This window comes from Pseudorca crassidens, chromosome X, assembly GCF_039906515.1.
Source record: "Pseudorca crassidens isolate mPseCra1 chromosome X, mPseCra1.hap1, whole genome shotgun sequence".
Taxonomy (NCBI): Eukaryota; Metazoa; Chordata; class Mammalia; order Artiodactyla; family Delphinidae; genus Pseudorca; species Pseudorca crassidens.
This window is the reverse complement of record NC_090317.1, coordinates 126,326,832-126,341,066: the sequence shown is the minus strand read 5'-3', so window position 1 is coordinate 126,341,066 and position 14,235 is coordinate 126,326,832. Positions and strand designations below refer to the sequence as shown.

Sequence of the window (14,235 nt, the reverse complement as noted above, 5' to 3'; positions counted from 1 at the left end):
ATGGGATAAGCGGCTGATGGTGGCCAGCTCACCTCCTGCGAAGTAACAGGAAGAAAAACCAACCAGGCGACTCATCTGCCCTCAGGTGCCCCTCATGACTGAGTTTCCCAAGCAGATTCTGGACCCAGATCCTTGGTCTTTGACCAAGTAAAGTGATTTTACTTTAAGAAGACTCTGACCACTGAGTTGCCATGTTTCTTTCCTGCATGAATAAGCGTGTTTCTAATTCCTTCTCTAATTCATTTTACCCTTGTGGAGAAGAACACTCAGAATCCCAGACTTGGCATAAAGATGGTTTTAAGCTGAAGACATTTGAGATTCAACAGATGCAGAAAAAAGCCTTCCTGAGCTTCCCTTATCTGACTAAAAGCAACTTCTGGGAAATGACGCTACCATAAATCCCCTCGCTGGGGGAGTTTTATGGTCCTGATGGAGACAGAAAGACTGATCTTACCTGTATAGACAACCATTATCAAAAACTTTCTTATCTCCTGTCTGCTCTCCTAAAAACCCGTTTGTTTTTCTTAAATAAACCTATTTGTTTTTCCCTTAGAAGCTGTTTCTCCCCATTCCCTTTTCCCTGCTAGGTTACGTCAGTAAACCTTTAACTATTTAAGGACCCAGATAATTCTTCTGTTGGTTCCTGTATGCATATGAAATAAACCCTTTTCTCCTGTTAAAGTGTCTTTTGTTTAACTGGTGATTAAACACCTACACCCTCTAAGCAAACGTGGGCATCTTGTTTGTAAGGAAACAAGAAACAGCTTTGCTCCCCCTAGTGGACAACGGAAGGTTCGGTCCAAACAGCAGGTCCGCACACTTGGATGGCCCGCCACCAAATCCTGGTCCTGCTACCTTCCAGCTATGCGGCCTTGGGCAACCCATTTGAGTCTTTTGTGCCCCCTGGAAAATGAGAATAGTCATGGTTCCAGTCTACCGCTTGTGGGGGATGAAATCAGTTAATGTGAGTGAAACTTAGACCGAGCAGGTGTCATCAATAAACGTTAGCTCATCGTACCTGCATTTCGCAGCCGAGGGCCCCAATTAATTTTTCTAAAGTGATCTCACATGGGACACCAATTATACTGCCAGCTGTTGAATACGTGTTGTATGGCTGCCGCAACTCTAGGTATTTTCTCACTTAACCCTCAGAACAATCCTGGGAGTTGGGTGTTATTATGCTTCGACTACTCTGAGAAAATGGAGAATTAGCCACTTAAAGTAACTGGTACCCAGCTAATGAATGATAAAGCCGGTAGTCAAGCTGTGTTCTCTCTGACCCTGAAGCCCACACTTTGAAACGTCACTGTTTCTTCAATCATTAAATACTTACTGAGCGCCAACCAGGAACCATGGAAATACACACCTGCTTCTCACGTTTACTATGAAAGTTTAAATCTTAGGACTGAAAAGGTGATGCATCACAGGCCACCCGCCCGCCCACAGTGTCTCCGTGCTTGCCATCAGCTTCTCCCCAGACTGTCTCCTCCTTTCTCTAAAAACCTTTTTATCTGGAAAATAAAGTCCTACCTTTGTACTCGCCAGACGGTGGGCGGCCTTGTACTTTTTCTCCACTGCGTGGTAAACTGCTCGATCGTATTTCTACACATACGTTCAGCCAACATTTATCAGACACCAACTCTATGTCCGGCCTCTGCCAAGTCCTGAGGACGTAGTCCCCAGCGTCACGGACAGAGTGGGAATGACCTACGGATAAAAATGTACGGCCGTACCCATAATGCACAGCGACGCTTGTTAACACGGCCACCTGCGCCAAAAGCCGGAGTAAGCGGCGATTCAGCGTGTTTGTGGGAGGGGAGGAGTCAAGCTAATTTTACAAGAAAATTAGCATTTGACTGAATAGGAAAAACAAGGAAGAGCATTCGAGGCCCTTGGGACAGAGGCAGGAAAGCGTGTCCTGTCCGTGGGAATGGGGAGTTTTCTGCACGTGGCCAGAGTATATGGGGAGAGATGAGATGCAGACGGCAGATCGAGACCAGATTGTGGAGCGTTTTGACGTCATCATGAAGGATGTGGACCTTGTCCTGTAGGCCAGAGGGAAAAGCTGGCCCCGATGTTTTTTAAGCAGGGACGCGCCTACGACAAAATGAGTCAACAAGCCTGGGATCCCAGGGAGGCTGCTGGTGAGACTCCCTGGACGGAGAGGTGGGTAGGGGCTGGAGACCACGTGGCTCCACGTGGAAGTCGAGGCTGCAGTTGGTCGTTCAGGGCTGTTGAGGCACCGTGGGGCGTTCGGTGTAGATGTCAAGCAGGCTGTTGGGGACCTAGTGGCTAGCAAGGCTGCAGATCAGGGTGGCCACACTTAGCAAATAGATGCTCAGTTCAACTGGAATGTCAGATAAACAGCAAATCCTTTTGCAATATTTGTGTGTCCCATGCAATATCTGGGACAACGAATCTTTGAAAAGTGTAAGTATATCCCAAATGGTACCTGAGATACACTAAATTAAGATTAGTCATTTACCTGACATTCCAGTTGAACTGGGCTTCCTGTATCTTACCTGGCGACCCTACCTGAGAGGTAGCAAGGTGGCACACTCTGGATCCTGGCCCCTTTCCCTACCATGCCAGTATGTGGAGCTTTTATTACTAAACCTGGGATGGCCCGGGCAGACTGGGATGAGTCTGAGTTGCTCACTCAAGTCTGAACAGATGTTGCTCAAATTGAATTGAGAGAATTTTCCGACCCTTCTGAAACCTGCGGGGGCCTTCGGTTGGGGCTGGTGCTCTGTGCACCGTGAGGAACCACAGACCACGCCAGGCCAGGGGTCCGCACCCCAGAGACCACTGTCTGCAGCTCCACGTCTTCACGACGTCATCCGCTGCCTTGACCGTGCCAATGAATTCCAACCTTTATTGGAACTTTCCTGTGGTTTGGATTTTCTTCTTGAGAAGAATATTTGCTACTGATTTAGTCCTGTTTTAAAATTCTGTCCGGTCGAGATGTTGTCCTGTTTTCATCTCTGTGTGACTCTTCCTCAGTCATTTCCTTTCTTCTCAGTTCACTTGAGTCCACCTCCTGCAGTTTGCTTATCAGAGCGACATACACCACAGGCCTGGACTCGGTCCTGACCTCTCCTTAGATTTAATCCCAATGCTGTTTCTCTGTCAAGCAGATGTGCATTAAAATGTGCATAAGAAAAGAAGCTGGGCTTATTTAGAAATTTCTTCAATTTGCACAAACTCCATTGGTAGAAGAGATTTTCTTTTCTATAAAAACCCACAACAAACGTATGTTAATAGCTTCTTAGATCAAGACAGATTCCTATTTGGCCATTTCTGCCATCATTCTGCCCCATTGGCAGAGACACAAAAACGGTGACTGAGTATTCAAAGATGCAGAGACATCTGTGGCACGTTGGAGCTTTTTTCTTTTCTTTTTTTCTTTTGCAGTACGCGGGCCTCTCACTGCTGTGGCCTCTCCCGTTGCGGAGCACAGGCTCCGGACGCGCAGGCTCAGCGGCCATGGCTCACGGGCCCAGCCGCTCCGTGGCATGTGGGATCCTCCCGGACCGGGGCACGAACCCGCGTCCCCTGCATCGGCAGGCGGACTCTCAACCACTGCGCCACCAGGGAAGCCCCTGGAGCTTTTTTCTTGATTGTAGGATCTCTTTGCTCCCAGGAATGAGTGACTTCAACAGCCTGTTAAATGGTTTTGTCCAAATTGAAAGAGTTTTTTTTTTTTTTTTTTTTTGTCTTGTCAGGTATTATAACGTTTACAAGGTGTTAGAAATGACTCCAATTTTGACTCAGGTCTTTGGGGCTTGTGTGTGTGTTTTAAAACAGCTTATTTTCAGGCACAGAAAACAAACGTATGGACACCAAGGGGGGAAAGGGGGGGTGGGATGAATTGGGAGATTGGGATCGACATATATACACTATTGATACTATGTATAAAATAGATAACTAAGGAGAACCTACTGTACAGCTCAGGGAATTCTACTCAATGCTCTGTGGTGACTTAAATGGGGAGGAAATCCAAAAAAAGGGGACATACGTATATGTATAGCTGATTCACTTTGCTGTACGGTAGAAACTAACAACATTGTAAAGCAATTATACTCCAATAAAAATTAATTTAAAGAAACAGCTTACTTTCAATGTGATAAAGGCATCTGAGAAACAAGCTTTCACTCGCTAAGCTAAAGTTAGGGCCACTGGGCTTAAACCATCTAAAGAGAAAGGGAGAGTGAATATTGTTCAGTACATGTACGTACATGGGCATAAACAGGCACAGCACACACACACACACACCACAATTTAATTATATAAAAAATATTCCGAGCCATGTTTTCTGGACTATTCTTGATCTATTAATAGATAGACATACTTTACCTTTTGTGACACAGACGTCAACCTCAGGGCCATCTGACCTGGCAGTTTAAAAAACAGGACTATTAGGGCAAGAACCTGGTGGGGGGGGGGGGTCCCATATATCAGGCAGTTGAGTCCAGAAAGGAGACAGAGAGCTGGCCAGACTGGTGTCAAATTCAAAGCCAAGAAAACAGAGTCAGCGGGAGGAGAAAGAGAAGAGGTGGCACAGGAGAGCAACCTGTGGTCCACAGTCAGACAGCGTTTGCTCTGGGTCTTGTTGGCAACTTTGGGCTGTGTGTGGGCAGCCAGGAGGAACCAGAGGCCGGCAGGCGAATCCCTCCCGAGTTCCTGCCAGTGGCAGAAGTGCTGGACCCAGTGACAGAGCTTGAAGATATCCTTCTCGTTCCCCTGATAAGAGGCATCAGATAGCATTTTTAGACTTCATTATTTCAGCCCGGAAGCAAAAGGAGCATCTAAGGCCTATAGTGCAGATGTAATTTACAAGGATTGTGTTGGGCAACACCTGTCCAGCAGGTGGGAAACCTGAGTTCCCATCCTGGAGCAAACCACTTCCTCATCGACAATTGAGTTTCAAATGAGTGACAATCAGCCTTCACTTGCTTCAGCGTCACCGGGTTACGTCCCCAAGCCACCTGATATTTTTTACTAGCTCTTTAGCTGTGTATGTATAGTACTGCCGGTATTTATTACACTTGGACTTGGGGATAGGGAAGTGTACGTTTGGAATGGGGTGCGAGTTCATTCACTAGATTTAATGCCAGGGAACGAAGGCTTTGCTTAACTTTTTATTCATTATGGCACAAGTAAGAAATTTAGGAAACACCACTGAAAATGTCATCGCCAATATGAAAATTAAGAGTAGCATGTTTTATAAAAAAAAAAACCATCTTTTTCTATAATACACATTCCCTTATGAAGTGAAAAAAAATTTTCATAAAATACTGAAGCGAATTGCCACCCGCTGGTCAAAAATTGTTTTGCAGTTGAAAAACTTCAAATTTACTACTGCACTATGGTAGGAACACTTTACACTACACGTAAAATTACCAAAGAAAACATTTCCTCAGCCTTTGGCACAATGTAAATACAGAGCTTAATCTTTTTCCAAATATGATTTACTTCACAAAGCACTGCATATAATTTGGTTAATACTGATTATGGGGCAAAAGGAAAAACCATGTTCTGTAACTTGAATACTCTCTTTTGACCCTCAAACACTTTATAGCTGGATTCCAGTTTGCAGTTTTGAAAAATACATAAAAATCGTACATTATAAATATATATTATATATGGTCTATATAAAATGGAATTTGACCTAGAATGGGAAGGACAACTTCTTAATTATTCTTTCTTTGTCAGGCACGGCCTTTCTCTCTGAATTCTTTCTAAACAGATTCTAAAAATATATTCCATACTGTACCAAATTTAATATTTTCCTTAAAACATATTCAACATGAAAAAGCATTCAGTGACTATATTTTTTCGTATCTCACTACTATAGAAAAATATGGCTTCTCATATTCTGTTTTATTTTGTTTTGTTAGTGTTTTCCTCAGGCATCGAAGAAAGGGCTGTCCCCAGTTAAAAAGCTACGGCCAAAGCACAGAAACCTGCTTGTGCGTATTCTAGAACACTCTATAGAATCTCATTACTTAGAATAAGTGATTTAAAAATGTGTTCCTTCTGTTTTCTGTGAATATAACATATAGGATTATCATACATAATCTGTTACAGAATATACAAGAGTCAAGACTGAAGACACATAAATACAATTAAGCTATACCAAAGCAAGAGCTTTATCTTATACAGAGCCAATGTGAATAGCTTTTAGATTGGATATTAGCATCCACTTCTGGTTTTGTTTTTTCTGAAGGCTGGCTATGCAATAGAATCTTATTATAAATGGCCAGGGTCCTAGTGCTCTATATCTTTAAGTGAACTGACTTTTCTCGTGTTATTATTTTTTTTTAAGTGTAAAAGAAGAAAAACAAGTAAGTGCCCAATTGTCCAACCCCACTTTTTCCCCTACGGAGTGGAAGAAGGCTGTGTGGGACGTGAGGGCTGAGCGTGGAGGGCTCATCTCATACCAGCGTTTCCGGGAGGGCATCGGGGTTGTCGGTGGATAAGAGCTCCCAGATCTGCCACCGCTCCCTCTGCCAGTCGAGCCAGCTGGGTTCCCCCAAGGTCTTACTGTTCCGATCGCTGGCGGGACTGGGGTAGGCGCTGCTCGCTTTCTGCTGGGCGGCCTGACGCTCTCGCTCGGCTCTTTGGATTCCCTCTTCCAAAGCTGTTCCCGAGCCTCCTTCTGGCCTCTGAGGCCTCCACAGCGGCGGCTCCGCGGGCTGCTGGGCCGATGCTAGGGCCTGCTTCCCTGGACCAGGATACGGAGGAGGAGGCCTCTTGTCGCGCCTGGCACCCTCTGCAGGTCTCTGGTGCAGAGGCTTGCCTCTCCTCTGCAGCCAGGCCGCCTCCGGCTCGCGCTCCGCGAGGTCTTCGGTCCAGCACGGCTCCGGCCTTGGCCTTGGCGCGCGCCTCCCGCCCCCGCCGCCCTTGATGGGGGGCGTGCTGCAGACGCGGGCCACGGGGGCGTGCGCCCTGCACTCGGCGATGGTGCTCGTGGTCTGAGTCCTGCCAATGACCTGCGCACTGCTGTCCAGGTCCATGGGGCTCCCCTGCCACCGGGGCCAGTTTGGGGACAGGTTCCCTTGCGAAAGAGAACACGGCCCCGGTCGGAGGGAGCTGCTTTCAAAAATGTCTCCGTAGGAACCTGGGAGCCGGAGAGAAGGACGAGAAATGGAATTGGTTTGTAGAGCCCCTGTCGGGATGCCCTGTTATCTCCTTCCTACTGCCAATTTCAAAAACTGAAGAAGTGCTGACACGCTTAGTTGTTGTTGCCTAAAGTGAAAGACCTCCTAGTAAGAGACACGTGCAGCGCTTTTGGATTACTGGCGCAATTCGCGAAGCAGCTCCAAAGACAGATGCCTGGACTCTGACAGGTTAGCTGTCAAATGCAACCGGATAGTCCTTGGCCCTAAGTGATGTTTTAGGAAAGCCCCCTTCTGCGTGGTTATGAAAACTTCTCTGAACCTAGAAGGTGAAAGGAACATTCCCTTCCCGCTCAGCGCAACTTGCAATCCAGAGGAGACACAAATGTTTCCACGTTTCTATTGTGTCAATTAAAGCTGTAGGAATAAATGAGATGAATCAAAAGTGCCTCATCTGGTGCCAGAAGATAATGAAGACAGCAGCCGCTGTGTACATTCCACCACCTCCACTGTGGGAGAGACTGGCTCGTTGTTCACCAAATCGTCCCCTTTCCTTACTGGATGACATTTCTCAGCCTCCGTTGCAGTTAGGAGGGCCACATAAATGAGGTCTGGCTAACACATGTGCAGAGGTGTGATGTGAGCCATTTCTAGGCCTGGTCTAATAAAAAAAATGAACAAACAAACAAACAAAAACCCAAATGCACTCCTAGTCTTTCCTGCTTGCTCCCTTCCTTTAACTTCTAGCCCAGGATGGAAAAACCACGGAAGACTCCAGCCTCTGAGGATGGGGGAGCCACTGGCTAGATGGAACTTGAGCTCCTGAATGACTCTGTGGAACAGAGCACTCCCACCCTTAATCGCCCTGCACAGTCTACAGTGGACTGGGCGGTGAGGGAGAAATCAACCTGCGAGAGGTTAAGCCACTGACATTTAGCGGGTGTTTCTTACAGCAGTTAGCCTTCCCTAACTGATACAACTTTCCTCAGGAAATTGAAAGGAGAGCAAAACAGTGCGTTTCACAAGCAAACGAGGAGTTCCTGGGGCCTATGTCCCCAGGCTGCCTTTTTCCTATGGATTTGCCCTGTCCTCTCATTTCTTTTTAGTAGGCAGGGAAAGAGAGCAGATCATTTTGGGGAGAGAGGGGCATATGAGCATTTATACAGGGACAGATCAGAGTTGAAAGAGCGAAGGAAAACAGAGCAGAATATCGTGGAATACTTTATCCTTGGGGGGAAAGGCAGTAAAGCACCTCATGGGATACAATGAGATGTAGTTAGATAATGGATCAGTACTCAAACTGGATTAGAGGCCATTAAATTAAAAATGTACCATGCTTTAAAACTGTAATACGGGAGGTGTTACAAAACAATGAGAAAGGGAACATATACACACATGTACACACACATATACATACATACACACACATTCGGGAGAAACAATAAAACCAAACAATTTACACACTTCATGCAATATATTAACATGTATTCCAGATGGATTAAAGAATTAAGGGTTAAAATAATGGAATACTATGAAAGGGAAAAGTGCATAGATGACTGACTCTCCAATGCTTAAGTAAAAGTAAAGATTAATTTTGTGAAATAATTCACAACAAGAGAGAGTGATAGGCTTACTTACGTAAAACATTTAAAAAATTTCAGATATCCAAAAAGGGGAAAAAACTGCAAGGGATAATAATATCAGTGGCAAACAAAGTGGACAAAGGGTTAACGTCTTTATGATAGGAAGAGTTTGTAAGAAGCAATTTTAAAGACACTGGCACACACAAATAGCCAATGACATAACTGATAATCAGTGGGCGAAATTCAGCTGATCAATAGAAAAATGAAAAAACACTGGTGAGAAAGGCAAATGAAAATAGTACAAGTTTGCTCTTTAAGGAAGCCAAAATGCAAACGCAGTGATTTGCAATACGAATGAGGTTCAAGTGACACGGACAGTGCAGTGAAATGGCACTGCCACCTACAGCTCATGGGGCATCAGACAACGCATCTTCTGTGCGATGTGAAGTGACTGCACCTCTGAATTCTTGAAAAGGTTTATCATTTTCGACCCACTTTCCTATTCTGTTTTTTTTTGTTTGTTTTCTTTTTGGTTTTGCTGCACCACGCGGCTCGCAGGATCTTAGTTCCCCGACCAGGGATTGAACCCAGGCCCTCAGCAGTGGAAGCTTGGAGTCCTAACCACTGGACCGCCAGGGAAGTCCCCCACTTTACTATTCTGGATTTGTAACTGGCTTTCTGAAATTTTGTGAATTTGTTAATAACTTAAAATACCAAAAAAAAAAAAAGTTCCATAAAAGAGGTCCCTGACATCATGACTTATTACTACATCAATAAAAAATGGAAACAACTCATTGTCCCAGCATTGGGCTCTAAACTACGAATATGCATCTGGCATACCACATGGCTCTCAACAATAATGGAAAATAACTCGAGAATGGACGGGAAACAAATCACATAAAGGTACACAGACAGAATGATTGTAACTATCTTTAAAAACTCCTGCAAATGAAACGAAATAAAGTCAAAGGCTGATGTACTTTGGTGGAAAGGATAAGTATAGCTTTATCCCCTTTTTCTCTGTTTCCAGCATTTTCCAAACAATATTTGACAAGCATGTAATACGATGATAGTAAGGTGAAAATGAAAGGAAATTAACTTAAAAAGTAAATGAAATACCGGTTTTAAAAAAGTATCCTTTACCTGTCATTCCTGGGTCTTTGGATCCACTTTTTAATGTTGAATGCCAAGTTCCCCAGATATTGAAAGCCTCCTCTGCCATGTCTAGGAAGAAGTGTATAAAAAAGGTATGTAACTCACAATCAAAGTGAAGAGCAAAAAATCAATAGACAAATATGTTTATAACATCTCTTTTGCTCAAAGTACTATATTCGAGATTGTGATGGACACAAGGCAGAATACGGTGCAGACCTGCCTTTTAAGATGCTTATTCCATTTGAGATTTACAAAAAGGCTTTCTCTATGATGGCTGTGGTAGACAGAATAAGCACTCCCACAAAGATGTCCGTGTCATGATCCCCAGAACCTGTAAAGATGTTATATCCAAAAGGGACTCTGCAGGTGTGCTTAAATTACGGATTTTAAGATGAGGAGATGATCCTGGATTATCCGTGCGAGCCCGATGTAATCACAAGGGTCTTTATAAGAGGGAGGCAAGATAGAAGATGCTACGTTGCTGGCTTTAAAGATGGAGGAAGGGGCCAGGAACCAAAGAATGCAGGCAGCCTCTGGAAGCTGGAAAAGGCAAGGAAACAGATTGTTCCCTAGAGTCTCCAGAAGGAACACAGCCCTGTGGACCCATTTTAGATTTCTGATGTCCAGAACCGTATGATAATAAATTTGTGTGTTGTTTTAAACCACTAAGTTTGTGGTCTTTTGTTACGGCAGCAATAGGAAACCAGTAGAATTGTGATGGGTGGCAACAGCTCTGACCGCACTAACACAGAGACAGAAGAATAGTTATAGTTTCTTTATCTGGCAGCAACAGAGTCAGTCCTGCATGTATTTATTCATACATCCCCTTAGTCTGTCTGTAACTATTTACAGCCTAAGGCACTATCTTAGGTGTTTTCACCGTCTCATTTAATCCTCACTACAATTCTGATAATAATGATATTTCTAGAAGCAAACGTCTACCGGATGCTTCCCTGTGTTCCGCAGTTCATACGCATTCTCTCATTTAATCCTGAAGAGATGACCCTGAGTCCATTTTACAGATGAGGCAAGTACTCTCGCATTTTAAAAATAAATTTTATGCCTGATGGGAACATGGGTTACTGTTTTCATTGTAAATTTAAAAAACATTTTGACACGAATATTTGTAAAATTAAAAAAACTGCTGTGATTAAAAACACCAAAAGAAAAAAAAAGCCCTTTCAGAGTGGCTCTTCGGATTAAACTATAAATTTGAGATAAAAATAGTAAGAATTTGTACCGTGTCTTCCAATTATTACTTTAAAAGTGTCCTGTTGAGTCCTGACCCTGAGGAATTACTCTGTGGAGGGAGAGAACAGAACCAAACATTCGGTGGTCAAATGAATTTGAGAAAAGCTGCAACCCATACCCTCCCTCCCATTGTGGAAATCCATGGTGCCCACTAGCACTTTAAAGAGTTTGAGAACTTGTACAGTAGAGAGACCGTTAGCTTGGTTAACCCAATATTTCCCAAATGTATTTGACCATGGAAACCTTATTCTGCCTAAAAACGTCATCTCCCATGGAGACCTCTTTGGAACATGCCAGCTTGTTATATAGTAAGTTCAGCTTGTTCCTTTTATAAAAGTTAACAGCAATGGTTCGGTGACATCTTAGCCTAACAAATACGCACCCCAACCCACAGGCCAGGACACATAAAGTTCCTCGGATGCTGGAGCAGGAAAGTCAGCTGGGAATGTCAGGGGCTGTCAGAGCTTGAGACCGCTTCCCAGCTAGCTGGGTCTGCAGGGACTCAGACTCAGAGTCGGTGTTTGGCAGGTCCTCAGTAAATGCTCACTGAGTTAGAGACACGTGAAATGGTGAAGGGATGGAGAGGAGGTCCAAATCACCCACATCAGGCCACATGCAATCAAAGTCACTGGTGGAGTTACCTTTCCCAAGCCTTGGTCCAGGAGAACTCTCCCTCGACTTCGAAGATGGCAAGTGGCCCACCCGCACATACTGCTCTGGCCCTTTGTAAAGCTTCTCTGAGCCCCCCGGGGCCACGTCCTCTTGCATAGCCAGCAGGGAGCGCTCGGACAGCACTGGGGAGTTGTTGTCATAAGGGGAGAGGTCTCCGCTGGAGGCCTTGTTGGAATCTGTGGACGAATGCCTTCCTCCCATGGAAAAGGAAACTTCCGACCTCAGCATGTCAGGGCTTCTGGCACAGGGAGACAATTACAGGTGCATGAGTGTGTTAACAATGAGCGACCAGATTCAAACAATCCGACGGTTTCACACAGGACAGGAGGAGAATGCATGGACACGGGCTGAAACAAAAAGAGCTTCTGAGCAAGGTTCCAAGACTCCTGTGTCAATAAGGTGAAAGCGTTTCTATGAAGTGGCCAGCAGATGGCAGTAAAACCCAACAGATGTTACAGGAAACAGCAAGGCGAAGTGGGGCGGGGGAGGGTGAAACACATGGATGCCTGTCTTCTCCAAGGTGCATCACTGAAATGCCTGTTGGATCAATCCCTGTTTCGATTTAAAAATTAAAGTCTGATGCTCACTATCTGTTAAGTAGGGAAAAACTGTAGATAACTCTTTTACTTTCCTCAATAACCTGAATTAAAAATAATTCAGCTAAAACTATGATTGAAACTTTACGTGTAGTTCATTATGGCTTTACGGACACCTTTTCTCCCCGCACCCAAATACTTAGTGTAAGTGAATCCAACCTTCCTGAGGACGAGAACAACGATGATGCTGCTGGTGTGATGATGACGATGACGATGATGACGCTGGTGGGAATAACTGTTTCATGGTTAAAACGGTGGCTAAAAGGATAAATATATGACCATCACTAGAGTCCATAGTATTTAAATACACCTAAAAAGACTCTACAAGGCACTAGTGCTTTTACAAATTGATATAAAGCGTACTAATTAGCATATCCACTAAGGTTTATATGTGCATGAGTTGTCACAGCAACAGAAATAACCGTGAAAACAGTGAGCGGAACAGGAAGATGAGAACATCAGGAACAGGACAAGAGTGTTGAAAGTCTTACCTGGGAACATCTGTATTTTCTACCTTCCTCAAAACTGTGGCCCTGACATCTTAAAGGGAAATGATCACAGATTGATGACAAGTTCCCAAACCCGTTTCTGTTCCCCCCCACCGCGCTCCCCCACTTCACTTCTCTTTACTTGTCTTTGCTTTCTTTTGGTTTAATTTTTCAAAACAAATCCTTTGTGATCTTAAAGAAGGCAAACCCATGCCCGAGCAAGGCTTTCCTGACCAAAGGGTTCTGTGCATGCAACACGGAGGAAGGACGCTCTCAGGGGGTCTAGCTTCACGGTGGTCTCCAGCAGGGGGTAGTGCCAGTGGAAAGCATCTCAGCAGCTGTGTCATGCTTTCCCTGTCACCGAGGCAGCTGAGGGAATTTCTTACCCACATGGAATAAACAGTCCTTTCCTTGCCTCCTGTTTAAACCGATGACCGATAACCTTATGGGAAAGAGCCAGAGGACAACCACGAAACTTTAGGCCTCCAGTGAATGAAGGAAAAATAAAAGGAACTTACTACTCCTGCTGGGAAGTGGGGGAAGAAAACGATTTAACCTCCACCATTTAATTAAAGGGGGAACCCTCCCTAATTCTAGTGGAGGGGACACAAAACAAACCAAACGGACACTTGTCTGTCGTCATGGGGTTCGACTCTCGCTGAGGATGCTTTACTATGAAAATGAGAAAAATACGAACGTGCTGAATTGGTAGCAACACAGAGCTCAGCTCAGAATCAGGGTCCTATGTTCTGACCAGGGCTAGATATCAAATTGCTGGGCTAATTTCAGTTGTTTTCCCTGTTTAGTTGGCATTTTTCCGTTCATTAATGAAAATGTCTTATGTCTACTCGGCAAGAATAAGTCATAGTGTTATATCGATAAGAGTGGGCACATAAAGCCTCATTTTATGGGCTGTTTTAAAGAGAGTCAAGTCAATTCACTTGCCAAAACAAAATAACCATCAGGGCTTCGAATGCTTTTTGGTCCCTTTACAATAGGAGGAAAGTTTTGGAAAGGTCGCATTGTAGCTTGTTCGGTCTCATAGCTCTTCTGTCTTACAAAACATACAGGAGAGCACATATTAAGCAAAGTATTGTAAGTTGCAGATTCAGCCGACAGTTATGTGCATAAAGAAAAACACCTCATGAAAGAAATTTCTTGAACGTCTCAGTACTAGGGACATTTGGGTTTCTCCCAGGCAAGCAGGCTATTTTTACCTACTTGGAGGTAAAAATTATTTCTCCACATAGAAACACGGGTCATGAAATAAAGAATGTATCTCTCTTTGCAATGACCGCTAAAAGGCTCTGAGGAATTGGGGCTCCACTCGAGTTGGCGTATTGGAGCTTGTGTGAAGCCTTTGTGCGTT

General features: G+C 44.4%; 1 protein-coding gene across 13 annotated transcripts in view; it reads right to left on the bottom strand.

The window, feature by feature from the left end:
* Positions 1 to 5,128: 5,128 nt before the first annotated feature.
* The window catches only part of ARHGAP6 (Rho GTPase activating protein 6), a 493,459-nt gene continuing 484,352 nt past the window's right edge, over positions 5,129 to 14,235 (bottom strand). For 10 of the 13 annotated variants that reach the window (XM_067724620.1, XM_067724619.1, XM_067724626.1 and 7 more), the window contains 3 exons: positions 11,752 to 12,020; positions 9,848 to 9,928; positions 5,129 to 7,123 (listed from right to left, as the gene is read on the bottom strand). In XM_067724620.1, the coding sequence (XP_067580721.1) occupies positions 6,438 to 7,123; positions 9,848 to 9,928; positions 11,752 to 12,020 (1,036 nt within the window). In that variant the 3' untranslated portion in view covers positions 5,129 to 6,437. The other 3 variants (XR_010940145.1, XM_067724621.1, XM_067724631.1) reach the window with 3 other exon arrangements.